Source organism: Staurois parvus, unplaced genomic scaffold, assembly GCF_062004578.1.
Source record: "Staurois parvus isolate SC_StPar_1 unplaced genomic scaffold, SC_StPar_1.0 ptg000395l, whole genome shotgun sequence".
Lineage (NCBI taxonomy): Eukaryota > Metazoa > Chordata > Amphibia > Anura > Ranidae > Staurois > Staurois parvus.
Window position 1 is genome coordinate 1,799,028 of NW_028318191.1, and position 22,880 is coordinate 1,821,907.

Consider the following 22,880-nt stretch of genomic DNA (forward strand, 5'->3'; position numbering starts at 1 on the left):
TGCTTTTGAGTTTAATGCTACTTTAACGTAGCAATTGTAATTTCCAGCAAAGACAGCTGTAGATAAGTCGGGTGTGTGATAATAATGATTGATATGTGTGCTGCAGCTTAGTAAACTGAACCTTCTATCTTGTTAAGTATTCTTGTTCACTAATACAGCTACCAAGGCAAAAAAAGCTCTACTTTATTTAGCTCTGACATGAATAGGCTGTTAGGGTCCTTTCACATGGGCGATCCGATTAGGTTCGCTTATCAGTTTTTTAGGTGAACCTGATCGGATGGTCCATGCTTCCTATGGACTGGACTTATGTCCGTTTACACCCACCTACCTCCAGGTCCAATTAGGCCCGCTAAAAGAAATGGAGGAGGACTCCATCCTCTTCCATTTGGGAGGACCCAATCAAAGGCAGCCAGTTGTAAACAGACAGTGGACTTTGTTTACTCCCAGCCACCCATTGAGCAGGGCGGGGCATATCTTATATACATATACTGAGTGGACAAGAACCCATCATCCGCCCACTCTAATCTGATCAGCAGGGGATCTGGGAGAGGACCTGCTGATCTGAACACAAACCATCCATGTGAAAGAGCCCTTAAACTTCAGATTTATATACTCTACACTAAATGTACTGTATATATATGTATATATATTTAAGTTTATGCAATTATGACTTAAAAAAGGACTCAAGTCAGAACAAAAATCACTAGGTAAATTGTATAATAGTAAATAAATATAATGGCGCCTATGGAGAGAGTAAAAATGTGGGTCTCTAACTGATATACCAGCTGCAAAATCCACCATAAATTAATAAAGTGTAAAAAACAACACAAAAATAATTTGCGTTAGTAAATAAATATTACAATTATACCCGTGAACAAGAAAAATATAAAAATATTATCAATGTGAGTAATAATTATAAATACATAATTGAAAAAAAAAATTTATATATAAAAGTGTCCAAAAACAGTCCAAATTAAGATGTGTAGTACAAATCCAAAGAAAAGTGCACAAAAATGTGACAATCCACCACCAAAAACACTAAATAAACTCACCAGAGCTATAAAAAACTGAAGCATATATTGCTCTGGGGGCGATGGTATTAGCAGAGTAATGAACCACTCATGGATGTGTCTTCAGGGAGTAATATTCTGCAGAACCCAGCTCCAAGCAGACCAATTTCAATGAAGCAATGCTCTATAATTCAATACCACTGAGGAAATACATTTCTCCAAGAGATCACTTTATTCGTATCCTTCCGAGTGTCTGGTATTACCCCTTTTGGATACAAATAGGTATAATTGTAAAATTGTATAATAGGTCAATCCTCAAAATTTCCACTAAACTGCTTGCATTTGGTTAGTGTAAATAATGTGGGGGCGAGCAAGAACGGGACTAGGGGTGAGTGGAAGGGGCGGCTGACAGAATTATTGACAGCAGCATTACTGCTACTGTCAGAAATTAGCTAGAGAGGAGAAGAGAGCTGGGAGTAGGTTTGTGCTGTCCTCTCTCTCTCCCCTTCAGGTTCTCTCTCCTGTCACTGGACGGCCATTGCTCCCCTCCATGTTACTCCTTGCCCCCCGTGTTTCCTTCTCCCTGCTAAATAAGGCAGTCTGGGGTAATCGGTGTGGTGGTGAAGAGAGTTACAAGCACTGATTTCCGTGTATGGCTTTCAGTGAAGCAGCTGAAAGCCATGGGAGGGAGAGGAGGAGAAGCAGCTTCCAGCTGCTTCATTGAAAGCCATACAGGGAGATCGGTGCTTGTAACTGCCCTCATCGCCACACCAATCACTCCCCACTGTCCATTGGATTTCCCTTCCTTTCTGGGTCCCCTCTATGTGCTCGTCAGTACCCAGCCCCTCCCCTCATCCTCCGCACCAATAGGAGAGGATAGAGGCTGATTCTGCTCTGTCAACCACCCCCCCGTGCTGTCCCACACTCCAGTCCGTGCAGCTTCTGAGAAGGGGATGCATTGTAAGCTGTAAAGCAAACACTTTCTGTAGCACTGTTAAGCTAGGAACAGATGTAATGTGTAAGTATGGTTGTACAGTTGCATCCATGGGTCTATTAAACTGCACAACGACCTTCTTAAAACGTTACTACACAGTAATCACATTTTTAACACTAAGCTAATATTGTATATACACATTACATAAAAAAACAGGGAGGGAGACACAAGTAAATCACTACGTGCACTGCATTAATATTATTGAATGTTGTGATCTGTCTAGAGTTCTCTTTTAAATCTATGCTTAGTTAGTAATTATATATGCCAGAGTTTCCACATCTGTCCTCCATCTCACCTACAGTTCACATTTTGCAGATATCCATGCAGATGTGGCTTGATCTCTTTGCTTTAAGCCATTTACTGTAGCAGTCAAATTGTGAAGTTACCTCTAAAACACGCAATTGTGGAAATATCTGAAGACAGATTTTGGAAACCAAACAGTACTTTTCTGCATACACAGGGTGGTGCTGTGGTCTCAGCCTCTCTTGACTTCTGCAAAGCATTTAATACAGTTTCACAGAATGATCTGATAAAAAGTTGTACAAGTTAGGACTTAATCCTTGGGTGGTTCAGTGGATATGCAGTTGGCTAGGATAGATATTAGAGTGTGGTTCTAAATTGATTCAGAAACAGAGATTAGATCCTAGTCACAAGGCTTTGTACTGGGACCTGTTTTATTTCCTTTGTTTGCCAGAAATATAACTGAAGGCTTAATGGGCAAGGAATTTTTTTTTCTGACCAAACAAAGGTGTATAATAGGGTTGATATTCCTGGAAGTGTTTGTGACATGAAACATATTTTGGCATTTCTCGTAGATTGGTCAATGCTGTGGACATCTCAGTACAAGATTACAAAATGCAAAACAAAACAATATTGGGAGGACGGTGCTGGCCAGAGCTACAATATATTTGCTTTTTGAGATGATTGCAAATCAGCAAACTGTGTGGCCTGGCAGTGGAGAAAGTGAATAGAATTCTGGGATGAATCACTAGAGCGGTCACTAGCAGGAGGAAGCGGTTTCCTATATACCGGTAGATGTTTAGTTAGAACTCATTTGGAAAACAATGTCAAGTTCTGGGGACCTCATTTTTAAAAATATATTGATAAGATAGAACGAGTCCAGACACAGGCAACAAAAATGGTTAAAGGTCTGAGGGATAAAACCAAGTCCAGACACGTTCAACAAAAATGGTGAAAGGTCTGAGGGATAAAACCGAGTCCAGACACGGGCAACAAAAATGGTAAAAGGTCTCAGGGATAAAACCGAGTCCAGACACGGGCAACAAAAATGGTCTAAGTCTGAGGGATCAAACCGAGTCCAGACACGGGCAACAAAAATGGTGAAAGGTCTGAGGGATAAAACTTCAGGAGAGACTTCAGGAACCTAATATGTACAGTCTGAAGGAAAGAAGGGATACTTACCTGCTCTAGAGCAGCCCATATTCTCAGGTCCCCCGCTGTCATTTCTAGCCCCTCCCTCCTGCCGAGTGCCCCCATAGCAAGCAGCTTGCTAAAAGGGCACCCGAGCAGGCTTGCTTCCATCCTTGCTCTCTCCTTATTAGCTTACCAGCTGTGATTGACAGTAGGCGATGGCTCCTGCTGCTGTCTTAGTCAATGAGCCTCTGCTCTCATGCATATCGCTGAATCAAGTCGGGGCTCAGGTAAGTATTGGGGGGCTGCTGCACGCAGAAGGTTTTTTACCTTCTTGCATAGAATGCATAAAGGTAAAAAAAACCTTGAGCCTTTACATCCAATTTAAACATGCTTGGAGGAAATATCATCTTTACCCAGACAGAAAGGATAAATAGGAAAATCAAAAAGACATGATGGACTATTTTCTGCCATCACTCTTAAAGTGTTACTAAGCCCACAACAGCAAAATCTGTCTGTATATGCAGTAAAGAATGCTTGTTATACTCACTGTGGAACTTAAGGTGTTAATCCTCTGCATTGTGTAAATAGGATGTTTGATCCTGTCTTCTCTGATCCTCCCTTTCTTCTGCTGTCCCTAATATATCTCCAAGGGCTTGGAGGAAAGCTGCACATGCTCGGTTTGGTGTGTATTGCTAGAGAGGCTTTTTTTCTTGGGAAGGTGCATGTGGTCAACACAGGGCCAATAAGCATTGTCCAGACAGAGGTCAGGGGTCTTGCAGCCTCATAGAGAAGAATGAAAACTCCTCCTACAAGCTTTAACATGTTCTCAGCTGGACACTGATGAAGTCTCAAGGCTGCTCTAACTGCTGATGAAAAAAGGAATTTAGCAGTTCAAATTTACTAAAATAATTGCACTTCCATGTTCTGTGTACTGTGGGAGAGCAGATATAATGAATGCAGGGTCCTGGGTCTAGTAACACTTTAAGTGTTTTTGTTTCTATTTTGGCTTCATTAACTAAACTCTTACTTTGTTTTAACAGGGCGTGGAAGAAACAGACGACAGAGTATATTCTAAAGCAACTACAGGGCACCCAATGACTCTCATCCTCCACTGCCAGAGACTCCTGCAGTACTGAAAAAATGTTTGAGTATTAAAATCTTCTTAGTTTGCAGTGAGTCTTGTGCCAAATGTACTGTACTGTCAGTGTCAACACTTAACACAGGAAACAAGGGAAAGTAAAGCAAGGGGCCTGCTTTTATTATGGTGACTAGCCCCTTCTGAAAACCATTTCTTAAATGTATTTCATTCAAATACGTAAGTTAGTAGACTTCAGAGTGTTGATGTTCTTTACTGTGAGGTTCTCTGGTTGCAGATTTCTTACCACAGGGAAACATATTATATTAATTGCCTATGCAACCAGAGTCCTAGTACATTCCAAGATTTTTAGAGTACCCTGGTTTGCAGACATATCATCCTGGCTATTCTGCCACTATACTGTATGTTCACCCTATTTCCAGCTAACTTTTTTGTAGCATAGTGTAATTGACCTGTGATTAAATCTACGGGAAGATAATTATTATTTTCATGTTACTAGTCTTTAAAGAAAATATTGGTTCACTTGTTGGTACCTCAGCTATGCTTATATGCAGGCCATACATGGGTAAAATTCTAAATTAATTTTCTTTAGAAAATTGGACATTTTGTGTGTTTTGTAATATGATGGTGCCACAATTGATTTTGAAATTCCACCAACCAAGCCTTTAATTTCACCTCATATTGCTACAGAAAAGAATTTTTGTGGCTGGGAATCTTCTTTTCTTTGCAGGTCACAGCTTGTACAAATTTTTTTATATTATTATTTATTATATTTCTTGCATGATTTTCCCATCATTGATTAGAAATTAGTTTGTTTTTCAGAACATTTCCAACATGCCCGATCACTAAGATTTGGTGGCCGCATGAAAATTGGCTGATGCTGTGGCCCAATAATTCTGTGAAATTTGAAAGTTCTAACCCCTGGATCATATATATGCGGCCGTGCAGGCCGCATTTTACACGGGCACGAGAGCCCATTCATTTGAATGGACTCCCGTGCCCCGTGACACGCAGAGAAGAAGTCGCTGCACTTCTTCCGAAAACACAGCCCGCACGGGAACCTCAGTTCCCAGTACGGTTGTGTTCTCCAGTGCGGGCGGCGTGCCATTAGAACTAATGGCACCCTCCCGCGGGTCCGCATTTCTCTGTGTGGTTGGTGCGGCTGCACGGATTTGCGTGCGGATCCGCAGGGGCACCACCCGCACAGATGTGAACCTAGCTTTAGTTATGATTTTCTACAGAAAATACGTTCCGGATTCAACCCATGTATGGCCTGCATTATTGACTGCAGCTTCTCTACTAAACGACATATTTATCTTAATTCCAGCTATAATACAGGTGAAACTCAAAAAATATGAATATCGTGCAAAAGTTTATTTATTTCTGTAATGCAACTTAAAAGGTGAAACTAATATATGAGATAGACTCATTACATGCAAAGCAAGATAGTTCAAGCCGTGATTTGTTATGATTGGGATGATTATGGCTTACAGCTCATGAACCCCAAATCCACAATCTCAGAAAATGAGAATATTGTGAAAAGGTGCAATATTCTAGGCTCAAAGTGTCCCACTCTAATCAGCTAATTAAGCCATAACACCTGCAAAGGGTTCCTTAGCCTTTAAATGGTCTCTCAGTCTGGTTCAGTAGGAATCACAATCATGGGAAAGACTGCTGACCTGACAGTTGTGCAGAAAACCATCATTGACACCCTCCATAAGGGAAAGCCTCAAAAGGTATTTGCAAAAGAAGTTGGATGTTCCCAAAGTGCTGTATCAAAGCACATTAATAGAAAGTTACGTGGAAGGGAAAAGTGTGGAAGAAAAAGGTGCACAAGCAGCAGGGATGACCGCAGCCTGGAGAGGATTGTCAGGAAAATTCCATTCAAAAGTGTTGGGGACTTTCACAAGGAGTGGACTGAGGCTGGAGTCAGTGCATCAAGAGCCACCACACACAGACGGATCCTGGACATGGGCTTCAAATGTCGTATTCCTCTTGTCAAGCCGCTCCTGAACAACAAACAACGTCAGAATCTTTTTACCCGGGCTAAAGAAAAACAGATCTGGTGTGTTGCTCAGTGGTCCAAAGTCCTCTTTTCTGATGAGAGCAACTTTTGCATCTCATTTGGAAACCAAGGACCCACAGTACGGAGGAATAATGGAGAGGCACACACTGCAAGATGCTTGAAGTCCAGTGTGAAGTTTCCACAGTCTGTCTTGATTTGGGGAGCCATGTCATCTGCTGGTGTTGGTCCATTGTGCTTCATTAAGTCCAGGGTCAACACAGCCGTCTACCAGGAGATTTTGGAGCACTTCATGCTTCCTTCCACAGACGAGCATTATGGGAATGCTGACTTCATTTTCCAGCAGGCCTTGGCACCTGCCCACACTGCCAAAAGCACCAAAACCTGGTTCAATGACCGTGGGATTACTGTGCTTGATTGGCCAGCAAACTCGCCTGACCTGAACCCCATAGGGAATCTATGGGGCATTGCCAAGAGAAAGATGAGAGACATGAGACCGAACAATGCAGAAGAGCTGAAGGACGCTATTGAAGCATCCTGGTCTTCCATAACACCTCAGCAGTGCCACAGGCTGATAGCTTCCATGCCACGCTGCAGTGAGGCAGTAATTGCTGCAAAAAGGGCCCAAACCAAATACTGAGTACATATTCATGCTTATACTTTTCAGAGGTCCGATATTGTTCTATGTACAATCCTTGCTTTATTGATTGCATGTAATATTGTAATTTTCTGAGATTGTGGATTTGGGGTTTTCATGAGCTGTAAGCCATAATCATCACAATTATGACAAATCACGGCTTGAACTATCTTGCTTTGCATGTAATGAGTCTATCTCATATATTAGTTTCACCTTTTAAGTTGCATTACTAAAATAAATGAACTTTTGCACGATATTCTAAGTTTTCGAGTTTCACCTGTATCTCTTGAAACAGGTACCATCCCAGCAACCCCCCCCCCATCCTTGACATCTGTGCAGATGACAGTATATTAATCTTTATTGCTGTCTTATGACTGTATGGAAAATAAGATCAGTAAGAGACATTTACAAAATGATTTTGAAATCTGACCATTTCACAATTCAAATTGTGGTCAAGAAGAAATTGCTGAATTAATGAGCAATTTCCGGTTTAGTGGAGAACATTTTTAGGAATATAGTGGGAGTGGCTTAGATGTGTCATAACTTAATCGGTCAGGTATAGCTTTGTATTGGTGATCATCTGCTAGAGTTTAATGTTTTACAAAAAAAACAATGTTATGTAAGCCTTAATCAAAATGAATTTACTTTATTGCAGAAAAATGCAGACACTGAGAAACCTCATCTGGTGCAAATAGGGTGAAATAAAATATTTGAAGATAAGCTAATGTGTTATATAGTATAGGGAATGGGGTTAAAGTTATGTGCCTTGTTTGCTTTCTGCATACACTTAGATTCCCCACTCTGAGATAGTATTGCTTTTTTCATGCAGATGGATTTGCACCAAGTATGCTGCTCTTTCCATATGTTTAGGCTGCAGAGGCAAAAAAAATCAGTTAAAACTATGCCTTAAGGAAAGGTTCACCTAATACTATAGGTATCTAAATTGGCATAGCATGGCACCATAGTCTATTTGTAATACTCTTAGTACTTTGTTATAGGAATAAAAGGGGTAGATTTACTAAAACTCGAGCACTCAGAATCTGGTGCAGCTATGCATGGTAGCCAATCAGCTTCTACCTTCAGCTTGTTCAATTAAGCCTTGGTGATGACACCTGGAAGCTGATTGGTTTCTATGCAGAGCTGCAGCAGATTTTGCACTCTATAGTACATAAACCCCAAATACTTAGTCAGCAACACATGCATATGTTTACAGATCTGCTCAGTAGTCCTTTAGCTCATATTCACACTGATGCGGTGCGTTAAATCCCATGTGATTTGCACAGGAACTGCATTCCGTGTGGTGCGATTGGAGCCATACATTTTGTAAGGCTCTATTCGCACCGCACCCACACCAAAATTGTTCAGGACCCTTTTTTGGTCCGCACTAGAATCGGATCGCATGGGTATTCACACCTATGCGATCCAATTCTGCACATTGCACCGCGTTTTGCGGACCAATTTCGGGGTGTTGTTAACATACACACCCGCATTGGTTCACATGGATGGGGTGCGGTTTTGATGCGGTGCGGAATTTGCGCTGAAAACGCTGCAAATTCTCCACCGCATCAGTGTGAACCCAGGCTAACTGTTCTGTGTGTTTGATATACATATAAGATAAAAACTCCACTCTGTTGCTGTTCTCTCTAATACAACACACCTAGCATTTGTTAAGATGAAAACTGAGCTAAGAACTGACATATGCATCCTGAAGTACTGCTGTTGCCATTTTTGACAAAATCCAGGCTTTACTGCTGTCTATTGTACAACAGTAAACTGCTGTCATTTATCCTGACACATAGATAGTGGGGCACATACATCTAATTTGTTTGGGAGTTTGAGAACTGCTTATTTATGTGTAAACTGATCTTCCAAAGCCAGGAAGCCAAAAAGAATGAATACAATGTTATAAATTCTAACAGATCCTTCACTGTCTATACACAGTTTTTGTAGATTTTTTCCCCACTTTTTATTCGTTTGATCTTTCTTTATTTAGACATTTTTTGGTGATTTCTGTTACTTTCTGATGTGTTTTTCAGTTACCTAATATTTATAAATGTAAGACCTTAGAGATACAGTACATTCATATTCCTAACCCTCTTGTATTGAACTGAATCGTTGCTGTATTGTCCCACTTTATATTGTAAAGTGCTGAGCAAACTGTTGGCGCTATATAAATCCTGTATAATAATAATATTAGGTATTACATTAGAAGTTTGCATTCATCCTGCTTAAAACATCCCTGGCCTTCAGAAGTGCTATGTGCACTTTTAGCAGAGCCATACAGTTGGGATTTAGTTAAAAAAAAGTTAGCTGTTCATCTAGATACAAAATCCCAAACGTGAAATGTTTTATCTATCAGTGTTTCAACAAATGTGAAATGATACAATGTGGTGCCACAGGTGGTTTGTGACACCTCATGATGGTCTTACATCATGCAAAAACATACTCTCAATTTTCAATGTATTCATTCTTGCAATCCTGGCAATAAGGAACTTTTCATGTCGGTGCCCCAAGTATCAATGTATGTTTTGAAGCAGAACTCTGGGAAAATGTATTCCCATGCAGTGGGGAGTGCAGTTTCTTTTTTTAACGGAGTTCCTCTTCAAGAACCCTTAAAGGATCATGTGCATGACTGATTGGAGCCATACACCACCCAAATCAGCATATTTGGAAACACCTAGTGCCGTAGAAATGTGCTGATATGGGCGATCTACAGCCCGAATTAACTGAGACCTTAAAAATATAGTCTTCATAGAGACAGGGGATACCATATGTGATAAAGTGGGAACCTCAAAAATGATTGACCTTGACCTTCGTATTGAGGGAACTGAGAAATTTCTGGTCAAATACTCATAACCTAAGCACTTTTATACAGGTAGTGGAATACTTGTATAAAGCAATCTCTATTTTTACAGAAGAGGAATATATTATTTTGTATGATGTATTTAATTTTGTTAAATACCAGCCTTCTTGTGTGAAATGAACCCCAGCCTTTGCTGTCATTGATTCCATTCCATGAAGTAATACTTGCAGATTGTATGAGTAATGTAACAAAAAGTGACATCCCTTTATTTCTGTAAAAAAATTTGAAATAATGTCCCCACTGTTGAAAAAAATGCATAGCAATTTTAGCAGTGCCTGTTTAAAGTGAACCTGTGCCCAGACTGTACATAATTTGAACAAGCAGCAAATGTGCATTACACCAAGCCTTCATTCACCTCTGTAGCTATATGCATTCATCTTTGAAATTTACAACAAGGGCAGTGAAATTACAGCATCTTTCCCCTTTACTTTCTGTGGAAGCAGAATGTTGGCAGCTAGTCAGCATTCTAATGTAAGAAACACCAGGTGTTTGCAAGCTGTTAAAAACCAACTGAAACCCTACTTCAGAGTCTTTGTTGTCATCTTTGTGGATTAATTACTTCACAGCACAAGCAGCTACAAAGGTCAGCAATTGAGTCTTTTAAGGGCAAAGTTCACCTTTTTGTTTCTAAATTCCAGCTCCCCTATGTACCAATTTACCATTAATGTACCTCGGTTGCAGACAAATAAAAGCTCTGTTTGATTTTGAGAACAAGGCCTTACCTAAGCCTTTGCTGGATTTCTTAGAAAGCTTCATCACTTGCTGCTGTGTGGAGTTAGGACAGAAAAACCAGAAAGACACAGGAAGGATTTCATCAACTGACCACTGCCTCCTCCTCTTCCAGCAGACCACTAATACTCATTTCCACAGGTGTACGGTTTTCCAATGCATCTTGCATGGATCGTTTATTTAGCAGAATGTGCTGCGCGATCAGATAACAGCCTATGTAGAAGGAGCGGAAATATTGAAAACAGGAGAAATGTGTCCTGGGTTCTGTAAAGCTCCCCATACATTATACAATCTGATTGTACAATCTTTTTTAGATCCACCATCAACTATGAAGTGCAAGGACCTGCCTGATTGGATACAGTGTGATAGGATAGGTGGTGTGTCCTCCTATGACATTGTTTTACTAAATCTAAAAGAGATCGTACAGAGATTGTACAATTAGATTAACGGCACACCAAACAAAGAAACAAGCACACATTTTGCCATGTGAAAAAAAAAATGTGACAAATGCAGCAAAACGCTCAGTAAAAAATGTGCTACCCGCATCACGCCAAAATGTCCCATGAGCCACTTTGCCATATGTAGCGCAGCCCATTGAAATCAACGTGTATCGCTGGAAAAACAAGCCAAAAAACATGGGCTCTGACTACCCTAGGTGGGAAAGTGAAATTGGGTTGTTTATGCAAGAACAATGAGGCTCCATTCACATCTGTGTGTTTCCCAACGCATGGCAAACTGCACCGAAAATGCACGCTTTGCCATGCGTTTCAGGAAAACGCTGCAAACGTGTTTGTGCTGTCATTACATGTTAAAGGCAACCCAAGTGCAGCATAGATACCAAAAACTGTGGTAATGCACATCTGTTTGTTTCCCAACGCATGGCAAACTGCACCGAAAATGCACGCTTTACCATGCGTTTCAGGAAAACGCTGCAAACGTGTTTGTGCTGTCATTACATGTTAAAGGCAACCCAAGAGCAGCATAGACACCAAAAACTGTGGTAATGCACCATGCTTCTCTCCAAAAAAAAGTTCTGGAGCTTCTCTAAAGTGATTGTCACACATACCCACATGGAAGAAAAATATGTTTTAAATATATTTTAAAAGTACATTCTTAATATATTCTTCCCAAATATATTGACATATATTTCAAATACTACAATTTTGAGCATATTCAATATATTTCAAAAATATATTTCCATATAATTGTGAATATATTATTAAAAATATATTCATAACACATGCATTTACAAGTATATTTAAAAATATATGTTTAAATGCATTTTTTTAGATGTTCAAAAATATCTGGAAAATATATTATTAAATATATGCCTTTGGAAAATATATTTTAATTTACATTTTTGGAATTCATGTTAAAATATATTCATGTAGGCCAATATATTGTAAATATATGAAACCTAAAAATCATAAACAGTGTTGCACTCCACTGACAATTGCAATAAAGAGTGAAGAAAAATTATTAAATAAATTAAATACAGTCCAACAGCAAATTATATGTGGCAATGTTATCGCTCTTCTGTTGCAAAAAATGTCTTTAATCAATCTGTAACTTTAACATTCCTTCTAGTGATGTGAAGAAATGATTTGCGTGCAATCCACCAATCATAAAAATGCGTACATTCATCGGCTGCACTCTCACCTGGCATATATGACCAAATCATTAAGTGAGGTCATATAAGGCTTGTGTCCCTTTAATTGGACTTAGAGATGAATGGAAATATCCCTCTTCACAGTTAGGGGTCTCCTCACTTCCTTAGGACTCCTCCTTCATAGGTATTAGTGCGATAAAGAGTAATAAAGAATATAGTGCTTCATCTTTTTAAAACATTTATTAACCTCCCTAGCGGTATTCCCGAGTGTAGCTCGGGGTAAAATGTCTGTACCAAAAGCGGTAACCCCGAGCTACACTCGGGCTTACCATGCGGCGCTGCGTAGGGATTCCCTGCAGAGCTTACCTTGTCCTTCGCTCCCACGATGTGTCCCCTGCAGTGTCCCCCGGCCATTTCCTCCAGCCGATGCCGGCATCCAGCTTTTGTGTTCCGGTCCCTGTGACGTCGGGACATACGGGTGCCGCCGGCTGCGTAAAATTTGAAAATGTTTAAAAATGTCATTTTTTCCCAAACAAATTTTACATAGTAAAACATTGCTGTTTCAACCCATTTCACATACATTTTGTCCCTAGTTCTTTGTCCTGTGCTCTGCCTGCATTTTGTCTGTTCTTTCTGCCTGGAAACTGAGAAACGTCCATGGCGTCCAAAAAGTGTCCCTTTAGGTCAAAAGCGGGTTTAGATCAGCTAGAGAACAGCGATAGTAAATCAGAACCACTTGCAGAATTGAGTGATAATGATTCGTGGGGAAATTCGTCATCAGACACTGAAAATGATTTTGCGACTTTGCTCGGCAATGTGCGAACTTGGCGCTCTATTTCAAATTTCAGTGTTTTCGGTTTGATTATATTATTGAATTAAATGTATTATTATTATATTATTATTTTTTATGATTATTTATTAAATTATCATTTATGATTTCGTGTTTCAAATTTTATCATACCCGGGATGTTTAATAGACTCTTGTTCGGACAGATTTCAGTGAGTTATTCCAGCCTACAATAAAAAAACTACATATTTCCATGCAAAATAATGGTACCGCTTTCAGCACCAAAAATCTGAAATAATCATACCGCTAGGGAGGTTAAATAAAGTAGTGCACTCACATGTAATACAGGTTAAAATTGCTTTAAAATGTTGTAAAATGAATCCACAGTGTGCTACAGTATACTTGCTGTGTGTTGCCTTTAAGCGTCATGACGTCAGAGCCCCTCCCCTACGCGTTACGCCACCGGGTCACGTGGCTTCATCAGGGAAAATAATTTAATTCAAGTGAATGGGCTGCCCTATGTGTGATGAGTAAAAACACTGCAAACGCCCCCAAAAAAATGCATGCGGGACAGTGATTTCTGGCTTAAAGGAGATGTGAACGAGGACTGACAACTGAGTGTCTCCATCCACTCCCTTCTATGTACTTGTATAAAGATGGCCATACATTATGCAATCTGATTGTAAAATCTCTGTACAATTGCCTTTAGATTTACCAGAACTATAGAATAGGAAGACCTACCTGAACAATCCATTAAATCTGTATCAAATCAGACAGGCCCTTGTACTACATAGCTGATGGGAGATCTAAAGGAAATTGTTTAATCATATTGTATAGAAAGTGGGTGGAAGGTGGTATAGTAATGAGGGAGGTGTGCTCCAAAGTTTTGAACACAGACTATTCTGTAATGCAACAAGGAAGTGAAGGCTTCTGGGAGATGGCCTACAGGAAATGAATGCTGAGAGATGATCTACAGAAAATGATGAAATCTGGAAATTATTTCAAACGTCCCGTGGATAAGATAAGTGAGAGAAAAGCACATTGGGATGGCTGGGCCAGAAATGGCATTGGAAAACGCTTCTGTTTATTATGAAAAGTGAAATTCTGCCTGAAAAGGTGAACTTCTCCTTTAAAGCTCATTATTGTTTGGTAAGAATATATAAAACACATAAATGTTCATAGTCTGAGCACAGGTGCACTTTGGGGATATAGGAAATTTCGCTATGTCACTTTGCTTTGTAGGTTTGCGTTAGTACTACTATTTTTACAGTAACTGTTGGAAAAAAAAAAAAGCTTGCAGGGTACAAAGAAACTACGCTCTCATGAGAAATTTATCATTTCATTTCTGTCTGTGTTCAGGGAATGGCGTTGTCATGTAGCACTTTTTTCATGCTTCCTGTGTGAATTCTGCACTGCTTAGAAGCACTTGTAGCTGTGAATGGACTTTGTCCAAAACATTCTCCATATTAAGCAAAGAGATGGAAACGGGTAAAGAGAGGACCATTTCAGATGCTAATGTGAACTTTGTTATTTGGTATTTTCTTCAGATCTGATTAGCCAGCAGTGGCAATATTTTCCGCTAAGATAGCAAGTTAATTATACAATGACGAAACGTTATGTTCCATTATTTGGCATATTTAGAAATAAAGGGAAACACAAAATAAACTTTTTCAAGCTTCCTATTGGGTGGGGAAGGGGTAGAACCTCCATCTTTGTTTAGTGTAGTGTGTGGTTCCTTTAATGGGATTCTCCCCTCACTTTCATACCCCAGTGACAATGTTCTCTGCAGGCTGGTAATTGAGGGTAAATATCCATAACGGCCTCAGACAACCTGAAAAACTATGCACCTCTCCCATCCACGCACTCACCCAATTCAGAACAAAAAGGTTTGAACACCGATTGCTGTACGTAGTAAGCAAGATCTCACCTCCTGACATCATTGCTTACTATGTGTGAAATCTGTGAATGATCACAAAGGTCACATGGTACAAGGCTATTCACAACAGCCTTGTACCATGTGACAAGCTGTGACCAATCACAGCTCATACAGTATTTCTCATTGGCTGCAAGAATGCAGCCAGAGAGAAGGAGAAATGATTGCTTTTACAGCCTTTATGGGTGTAAAAGCAATCAGTGTAAAAAAAAAATCTTCATCTCCCCCCACAAGTAGTACAGTGTCACTATGGTGATACTGTACTGCTAGGGTGACGGTATGTTATAAAAAACCTGTAAATAATAATATAAAAACATTTAAAAAAGTTAAAAAAAAATGTTTAAATTATAATTTTTGGTTATAAACTAATTTGGGTTATTTTTCTTTACTAAACAATAACTGAATACATTTTAGCCAAGATTTATGAAGAAAGATTATTTATTTGCAAAATTGTCTAAGAAAAACACTTTTTTTCAAAATTTTTGGACTTTTTCATTTATATAGCAAAAAAAAAAAAATCCCAATGGCGAATAAATACCACCAAAATAAAGTTGTATCTGTCTCAAAAAAAAATGCATATGGGTACAGTGTTGCATGACCGTGCAATTGTCATTCAAAGTGTGACAGTGCTGAAAGCTGAAAATTGGCCTGGACAGGAAGGGGGTAAAAGTGTCCAGACATGAAGTGGTTAAATAAAGTAAGACAAAAAATAAGACTTAATTGTGAAAGCTAAGATAAGGCCTAATAAATAAGTGTGGGCTTTTTTTCCCCCAAATTATACTTACCTAGGTAGATGCAGCATTGTAATCACACTGCTTTGGACAGCCATCCAAAGCAGTGTCCATGAGCTGACAGGGAGGAGAACTGTACTGTTTACAAACAGTTCTCCTCCCTGTCAGAAGAGATGCTCGGCAATCACCGTCCGGGACCCGGTGAGTGACAGCCGCGGCTGCAAATGGTATGTGGGAAGGGCGCGCCACACGCGCACCCACTACCCAGAACTGTAAAATCACCAATATACATGATTTTGAGCACCCGTGCCATACTGTAGCAGTATTCTGCTATAGGGCGGTCGGGAAGCTGTTAAAGTGGATATCTTTCCCCAGTCTGGACCAGCTGAGTGACGTCAGTCAACTTCAGTCTGCTGAAAACGGGTCACAGGAGAACAGAACGAACTGCATTCCTGTGATTCACAGGAGAGTACAGCCAAAAGAGCTTTAGCTGTACTTCTCTTTTAATTTCCATTTTAGGAGTTATTCATGCAGTGACTTGATTATTCCTAAAGGAAAAATCAGATATTTGTTTTCTAGCAATAACTATAAAGTACAAACTAGTAGTGTACTTCTGTTGATCTGTATTTAATAGCTTGCCTGCTGTAAATTTAAAATTTCTGATTGCTTTTCTTATGTTCCTGTGAAAACTCCAAAGTTTATATGCAGCAGCTAAAATGTAGTAAAGTTTGACTTTTTTTCTGGGTCATGCACAGAAAACATACCCAAGGGCCCAGCAATTCAGCGGTATCCTATAGGGATCAGTTGTGCCACTGCAGTACTTGGGGTCCTACTCTGCCATCTCCTTCGTTGACCGTTGATGTCATCAGAAGGCTGGCCACCTCTTCCGGGTTCTTGAAGCTAGCCAACTGATGATGCCAATGTGCTGCAGTGCATCGTCTGGGGGCCAGCTGTAAATGCCACTGAGAGATAACAGGCCTTCTGATGACAGGGTGTCACACATGCGTAGTAAACTACCCGTGGCCTCCTGGGATGCATGACATGGGTATCCTACGAGACTGCAAGTGCTACAAATGCCATTCTTGCTTAAACAAGAATAAAGAGCATGTGGGGATGTGTCCCCAGAAAAAAGTACAGAAATAAATACAATTTCTGATTGCAAGAGAGGAAGAGCGGAGGAGTACAATGAAATAAAGTAGGCTGTGAGGGCGAAGGTCCACTTTAAAGTTTAAGAAGATGTCCAAGGCATAGCTTTTCCTTCTTTGGAGTGCATAAAAACATTGTTAAATACTCTATACACATAAATGCATTTATGCGCTCAGATCCCAAAAGAAAACTCAGAGGTCACATGTCCTCAGCCAGACTTTCTGTGGGTGACTATAGGCAGGGAGATCATCCTATTAGAATGAACAGGGGTGAGAAATATGCTCATCCTTCAGGGACTAAGGTGCCACTGGAGCCCACTGGGATCTTTCTCTCAATTTTTGCTATAAATGAATATACCCTAAACCTAATGAAAACTTTTTTTCAGCATTTTTACTAAGATGTTTTTTATCATGTTGACTAGCCTCTATCAGCACAGTAATACATGGACATAACGTTGATAAATACATTTGTGAGCAGATGTTTGACCAATTATGTAATGCATTTTTTCTCCTCAAAATGCACATGCTGCCTTATATGATCATGGTACCAGCCTGTGAACAAATTTTAAAGCCCAACTGAACTTTTTCTTTTAAAATCTGCTAAACACATTCCAGGTGATTAAAAAAAGGTTTTCAGTGTTTTCTTTCTAAAGCAGCCACAATGTGCGTAGAAAAACCCTTCCAGCAGCTGCATAGTTGCAATCATTGCTTTCTGTGTGGAAGCATTGGCCTCCATGCAGCAGTCCCATCTGAGTTGTACATACTGTATAGCTCTGCAATCAGCTAACTTTATGCTCAGTAGGAATCTTACCATGTTTTTTGCTCCATAAGACTCACTTTTTTCCACCCAAAATATGGGGGAAAATGTCTGTGTGTCTTATAGAGCAAATATTGAGCTGCAGGCCCTGTATTCCCCCCGTTTTAGAATACCGGGCTGGCCACTCGGCTCTTCTCTGCAGACCTCCAGTGGTCCTACCTGTTACTCGGTCCAGCGGTGTCCTCAGTCTTCTCTCCCCAGCGCCACCATGAATACCCAGCTGTGACAGCTTGCGGCATCACAGCCGGTTGCCCACTGTGCATGTGCGAGAAGCACTTTGCTTTGTGAATGGCCCTGTAATCTTCTGGGACCTGTCACTTGTCCCAGAAGACTACGGGGAGGGAGGGGGGAGGACAATTCCGCAGAAGTGGGAGCTGTTACCAGTCAAATTTGGGTACCCACTCCCAACCCCCCTCCACTCCCCAAAGGTCCGCGGTCTCTGGTCATCTGTTGCACTATTCCGCAGTCTCTGGTCATCTCCTGTAGTATGTTCGCAGTCTCTGATCATCTCCTGTACTATGTCTGCAGTCTCTGGTCATCTCCTGTACTGTGTCTGCAGTCTCTGGCCATCTCCTGTACAATGTCTGCAGTCTCTGGTCATCTCCTGTAGTATGTCCGCAGTCTCTGGTCATCTCCTGTACTGTGTCCGCAGTCTCTTGTCATCTGCTGTAGTATGTCCGCAGTCTCTGGTCATCTCCTCTGTGTCTGCAGTCTCTGGTCATCTCCTGTACTATGTCTGCAGTCTCTGGTCATCTCCTGTACTATATCCGTAGTCTCTTGTCATCTCCTGTACTATGTCTGCAATCCATTGGTTCAGAATTGTTTTTTTATTGTTTTCCTCCTCTAAAACCTAGGTGCGTCTTATGGTCAGGTGCGTCTTATGGAGCGTAAAGTACGGTAATTAAATGGGACTTCAAATATGCCTCCAATGGTCAATAACCAAGAACTAAAATATACATATTGTTTATTCCAAGATATAGTTTAAAACATATCTTTTGACATAGTCAACACATACAGAGATACAATTCCTTAATTCATGTCAAGAGGTCATTCTATAAACATGATGTAAATACATGTTAGAATAATGCTCTATGCATAGGTTGATTTTTTATAGAATGACCTCTTGACATGAATGATGGGATTTTATTTTTGTATGTGTTGACTATGTCAAAAAGCATGTTTTAAACTACATCTTGGAATAAACAAAATGTATATTTTAATTCTTTGTTGATGACTATAGGAGTCATATTTAAACTCTGGTTTGCCCTCCGGAAGATTTACCCCCCTTCATGACCAGGCCATTTTTTGGAATACGGTGTTGCGTTACTGTTGTGGTCATGTAACACTATACATAAATGAAATTTGTGTCATTTTTTTCCTGCAAACATAGCTTTCTTTTGGTGGTATTTGATCACCTCTGAATTTTCTACTTTTTGCACTAAAAAATAAAAAAAGATCAATAGTTTTGAAAAAAAAATATTTTTTACTTTTTGCTATCCAATAAAAAATTTAAAAAATAAAATTTCTTCTTAAATTTACGCCAAAATGTATTCTGCTACATGTCTTTGGTAAAAAAAAAAATCCCAATAAGTGTACATTAATTTGTTTACTTGAAAGTCTAGTAATGGCGGTGATCAGCGACTTATAGCGGGGCTGCGACAGGCATTCTGACACTGGGTGTGAACTGACTGCCGCTGACATCTTCTGTGACCCTAATACAGTGATCAGTGCTAATAAAAATCACTGACACTGTACTAATGACATTGGGCAGGAATTGATTAACATCTAGGGAAATCAAGTTTACTAGGGAGTTTACTAGGGGACATGCTGCTTTCTTTGTAGAGAGATAGAAAGCAGAACATCCCCGGAGAGAGACCTGTGTTGTTTGGCTCCTCCACCAATCACTGAGTCTCGGCCATGAATCGTTGGCTGGGATCTGGTGACTGACATCTTCAGGAGCCAATGACAGTGCAGATAGGGTGTTGTGCACGTGCGCCCCCTACCTGGAAATGCAAAGTCACGTATACATACGTGATTTTGCACAGCGTGGCCGCCCTGTAGCAGTACATCTGTTATGGGGCGGTCTTAAAATTAACTAACTTTCCTACAATGTTGTTGCCCAGGGATGATGCTCTCCATGGTTAAGTGAAACATTGTTGTAAACACTTCACATATATTTTTTTAAATTTTGTCTAACTATATGCTCATCGGAGGGTTCTAGCTCTGACTCAGCTGGGGGTGTGTCAGATCTCTGCAGAGAGATCACTGCTTCCACACAAAAATATAGGATCCCCCCTCTGCAGCATGCTGTCAGGATACAGGCTTTTCTACTAAGCTTGTGGCTATGAAAACGGTACTTTGAACACTTTATTGTTTGACACACCTTGAATGTACAGTATTTAGCTGATTTAAACTGACAGTTCAATTGGACTTTAAAATGGAAAATGCTTTTAAAATAGCGAAAAGCCTTTTACCATTCAAGAATTAAGTTAATAATCTTTTCTGCCACTGCTGGCTAAAAAAGCATATGCAAAATGACAGAAACTATAGTAGATATTGTTGACTGCTAAGTTTACAGTATACAGTGTACTATAGGTAGGCCAACAACAATTTAGTAATAAAACCCCATATTTGTGCCTGACCAATAAAATCTTGTATATTGTTAATATGATATATTATTTATGGACACCTAGCAACAAAGTGTAAATGTGAGCGTGCTTGTCTGCATGCGTGTCTGTATATATCTAACTATATATTTATATACGTGTGTATACATATATGTACACACATATAAAAGTGTGCTACAGGTGATTTGAAGCATTTGACTCTCTGGGTGAATTAATTTATAGAATATGAACATGTAAAAAGATTTATGTATAACGGATGTTTTATTAATAGAGTAATTTAAAAAAAAACTTCCAGTTTATTGTACGTTTTTAAAATCACGTTGAAATCAAAATGTAAAGAACTTGACAAACTAATTTATTATAAATCCAGTGTTTTGTGTAATAATTGTGTAGTAAACAAAAGATGTAATTCAAGTAAATCAGGGGCTGAGCTAAATATCATGTGGAGATGTTCTCCCTTCTAAAAAAAAAAAAAAAATACCAGGAAAGAGAATATCCAACCTAAAGTTTTTCAGACTTCAAAAAGTAGCAAAAAACATACAAATACACCATAGCAACTAACTGGTTGGTAATGTTGCAGGACTGAATTCAATAAACATGCTATCTGTATGAAAAATGTAAATTTCCCACACGTTTGTATGGTTTTCTTCAGGTTCTGGCTTTCACCTTAAATACATAAATAAATAAAATGTGGGTTAATTGACTTCTAACCAAAGCAGCAGAGTGAATGTGTGTATGCTTCTGTGACTGATAGACAACAGATTGTAAGTTACTCCAGAGCAGGGACAGTTATGAATAAGTAATGTACTTTGCAATGTACTGCATAATATGCCAGCATTACACAAATATGCAAAAACATATACACCACAAACATTCATGGGTTAAATGACAAGTATGTTCCCTTTGAATTTAGGGGATTGCCAGTCATGGAAATGTAGAAATAAGATATTTTTGACAGGTTTTGTAAAACAATTAGGCTCACTTATTGATTTCTAAACACTCCATTGTTTTATTTATTTGGTATATATAAAAAGAAACAATTTGCAAACAAAAATGTCATTTGTTAAATAACATTGGATTTGATTTATGAATTATTGCACTAGAAGAACTGCAGATTGTTGAATGTTTTATTTTCCTGTATATAACTGAAAGCAAACTTGTTTAATCTGCAGAGAATCATACTATTTGGGAAACCAGGCAATCATAATTCACAAGTTGTATGATTCTATGCAGATTGTGCAAGTTTTCATAAATATAAAGGAAAATAAGGTAATATCCTAAATCATTGCTTCACCAGGTGTTCTGATTGATTTTTCTTATTACTATGGATGTGAAAGTCCTGAGCACAATATTTTAACTCCTCACCACCTCTAGTTAATATAACATGCTACACAGAAACATAAGACAATTGTTTCAGGCAGGGGTCTCCAAACTTTCCAAACAAAGGGCCAGTTTATTGTCCTTCAGACTTTGAGGAGGCTGAACTGTAGCCAGTGTAAGTAGAAAATGTCTTGGAACTAAACAATGCCCCATCATTGGTATCAGCGGGAGCAATAGTGCCCCATTGTTGGTACCAGTGTAAGCAATAGTGGTCTATTGCTGGTGTCAGTGGGAGGAATAGTGCCCCATCCTTGGTGGCAGTGGGAGGAATAGTGCCCCATCCTTGGTGGCAGTGGGAGGAATAATGCCCCATCCTTGGTGGCAGTGGAAGGAAGAGTGCCCCATTGGTGGTATCAGGGTAAGGAATAGTGCCCCATCCTTGGTATTGGTGGGAGGAATAGTGTCCCATTGTTGGTGTCAGTAGGAGGAATAGTGCTCCATCCTTGGTGGCAGTGGGAGGAATAGTGCCCCATTGGTGGTATCAGGGTAAGGAATAGTGATCCATCATTGGTATTGGTGGGAGGAATAGTGCCCCATTCTTAGTATCAGGGTAAGGAATAGTGCTCCATCATTGGTATTGGTGGGAGGAATAGTGACCCATCATTGGTGTCAGTGGGAGGAATAGTGCTCCATCATTGGTATTGGTGGGAGGAATAGTGCCCTATCACTGGTGTCAGTGGGAGGAATAGTGCCTTCATTGGCCTGAGTAGTACCTCAAGGGCTGGATAAAGGCAAGCAAAGGGGCGTATCTGGCCCCCAGTCCTATAGTATGGAGACCACTGGTCTAAGGAAATTGGTCAAATGTTTGTTCATACAAAGATCTTTTGTAGGTAACATTACCAGAAAAAAATATATTTTTGCCTATGAACAATTTTCTTGTATGCCTACTTTTACATATCAAGACAATGAACAATTTGAAATATTATGTTCTTTTTATGTACTTAGAAGCAACATTACAGTAAAATCTGACTTCATTACATGTAATTTGCAAATGAACCATTTGATAGAAAAAAAATTGTTACTTTGTATAATAATATCTTTGAACGTTTACTAGGCTGTAGGCACTGTGATGTGTGTAGACACATAGTGGTATATTAGTAGCATTAGACTTGCCACAGAGTTTAA

The 22,880-nt window shown here is 39.6% G+C and overlaps 1 protein-coding gene across 1 annotated transcript in view; it reads left to right on the plus strand.

Annotated features, from left to right (window-relative positions):
• CDK18 (cyclin dependent kinase 18) overlaps positions 1–5,807 on the plus strand; it is a 272,296-nt gene extending 266,489 nt beyond the window's left edge. The window contains exon 16 of the mRNA XM_089686361.1: positions 4,419–5,807. Within this exon, the coding sequence (XP_089542487.1) occupies positions 4,419–4,453 (35 nt within the window). The 3' untranslated portion in view covers positions 4,454–5,807. The remainder of the gene's footprint in view (positions 1–4,418) is intronic.
• The last annotated feature ends 17,073 nt before the right edge of the window (positions 5,808–22,880 follow it).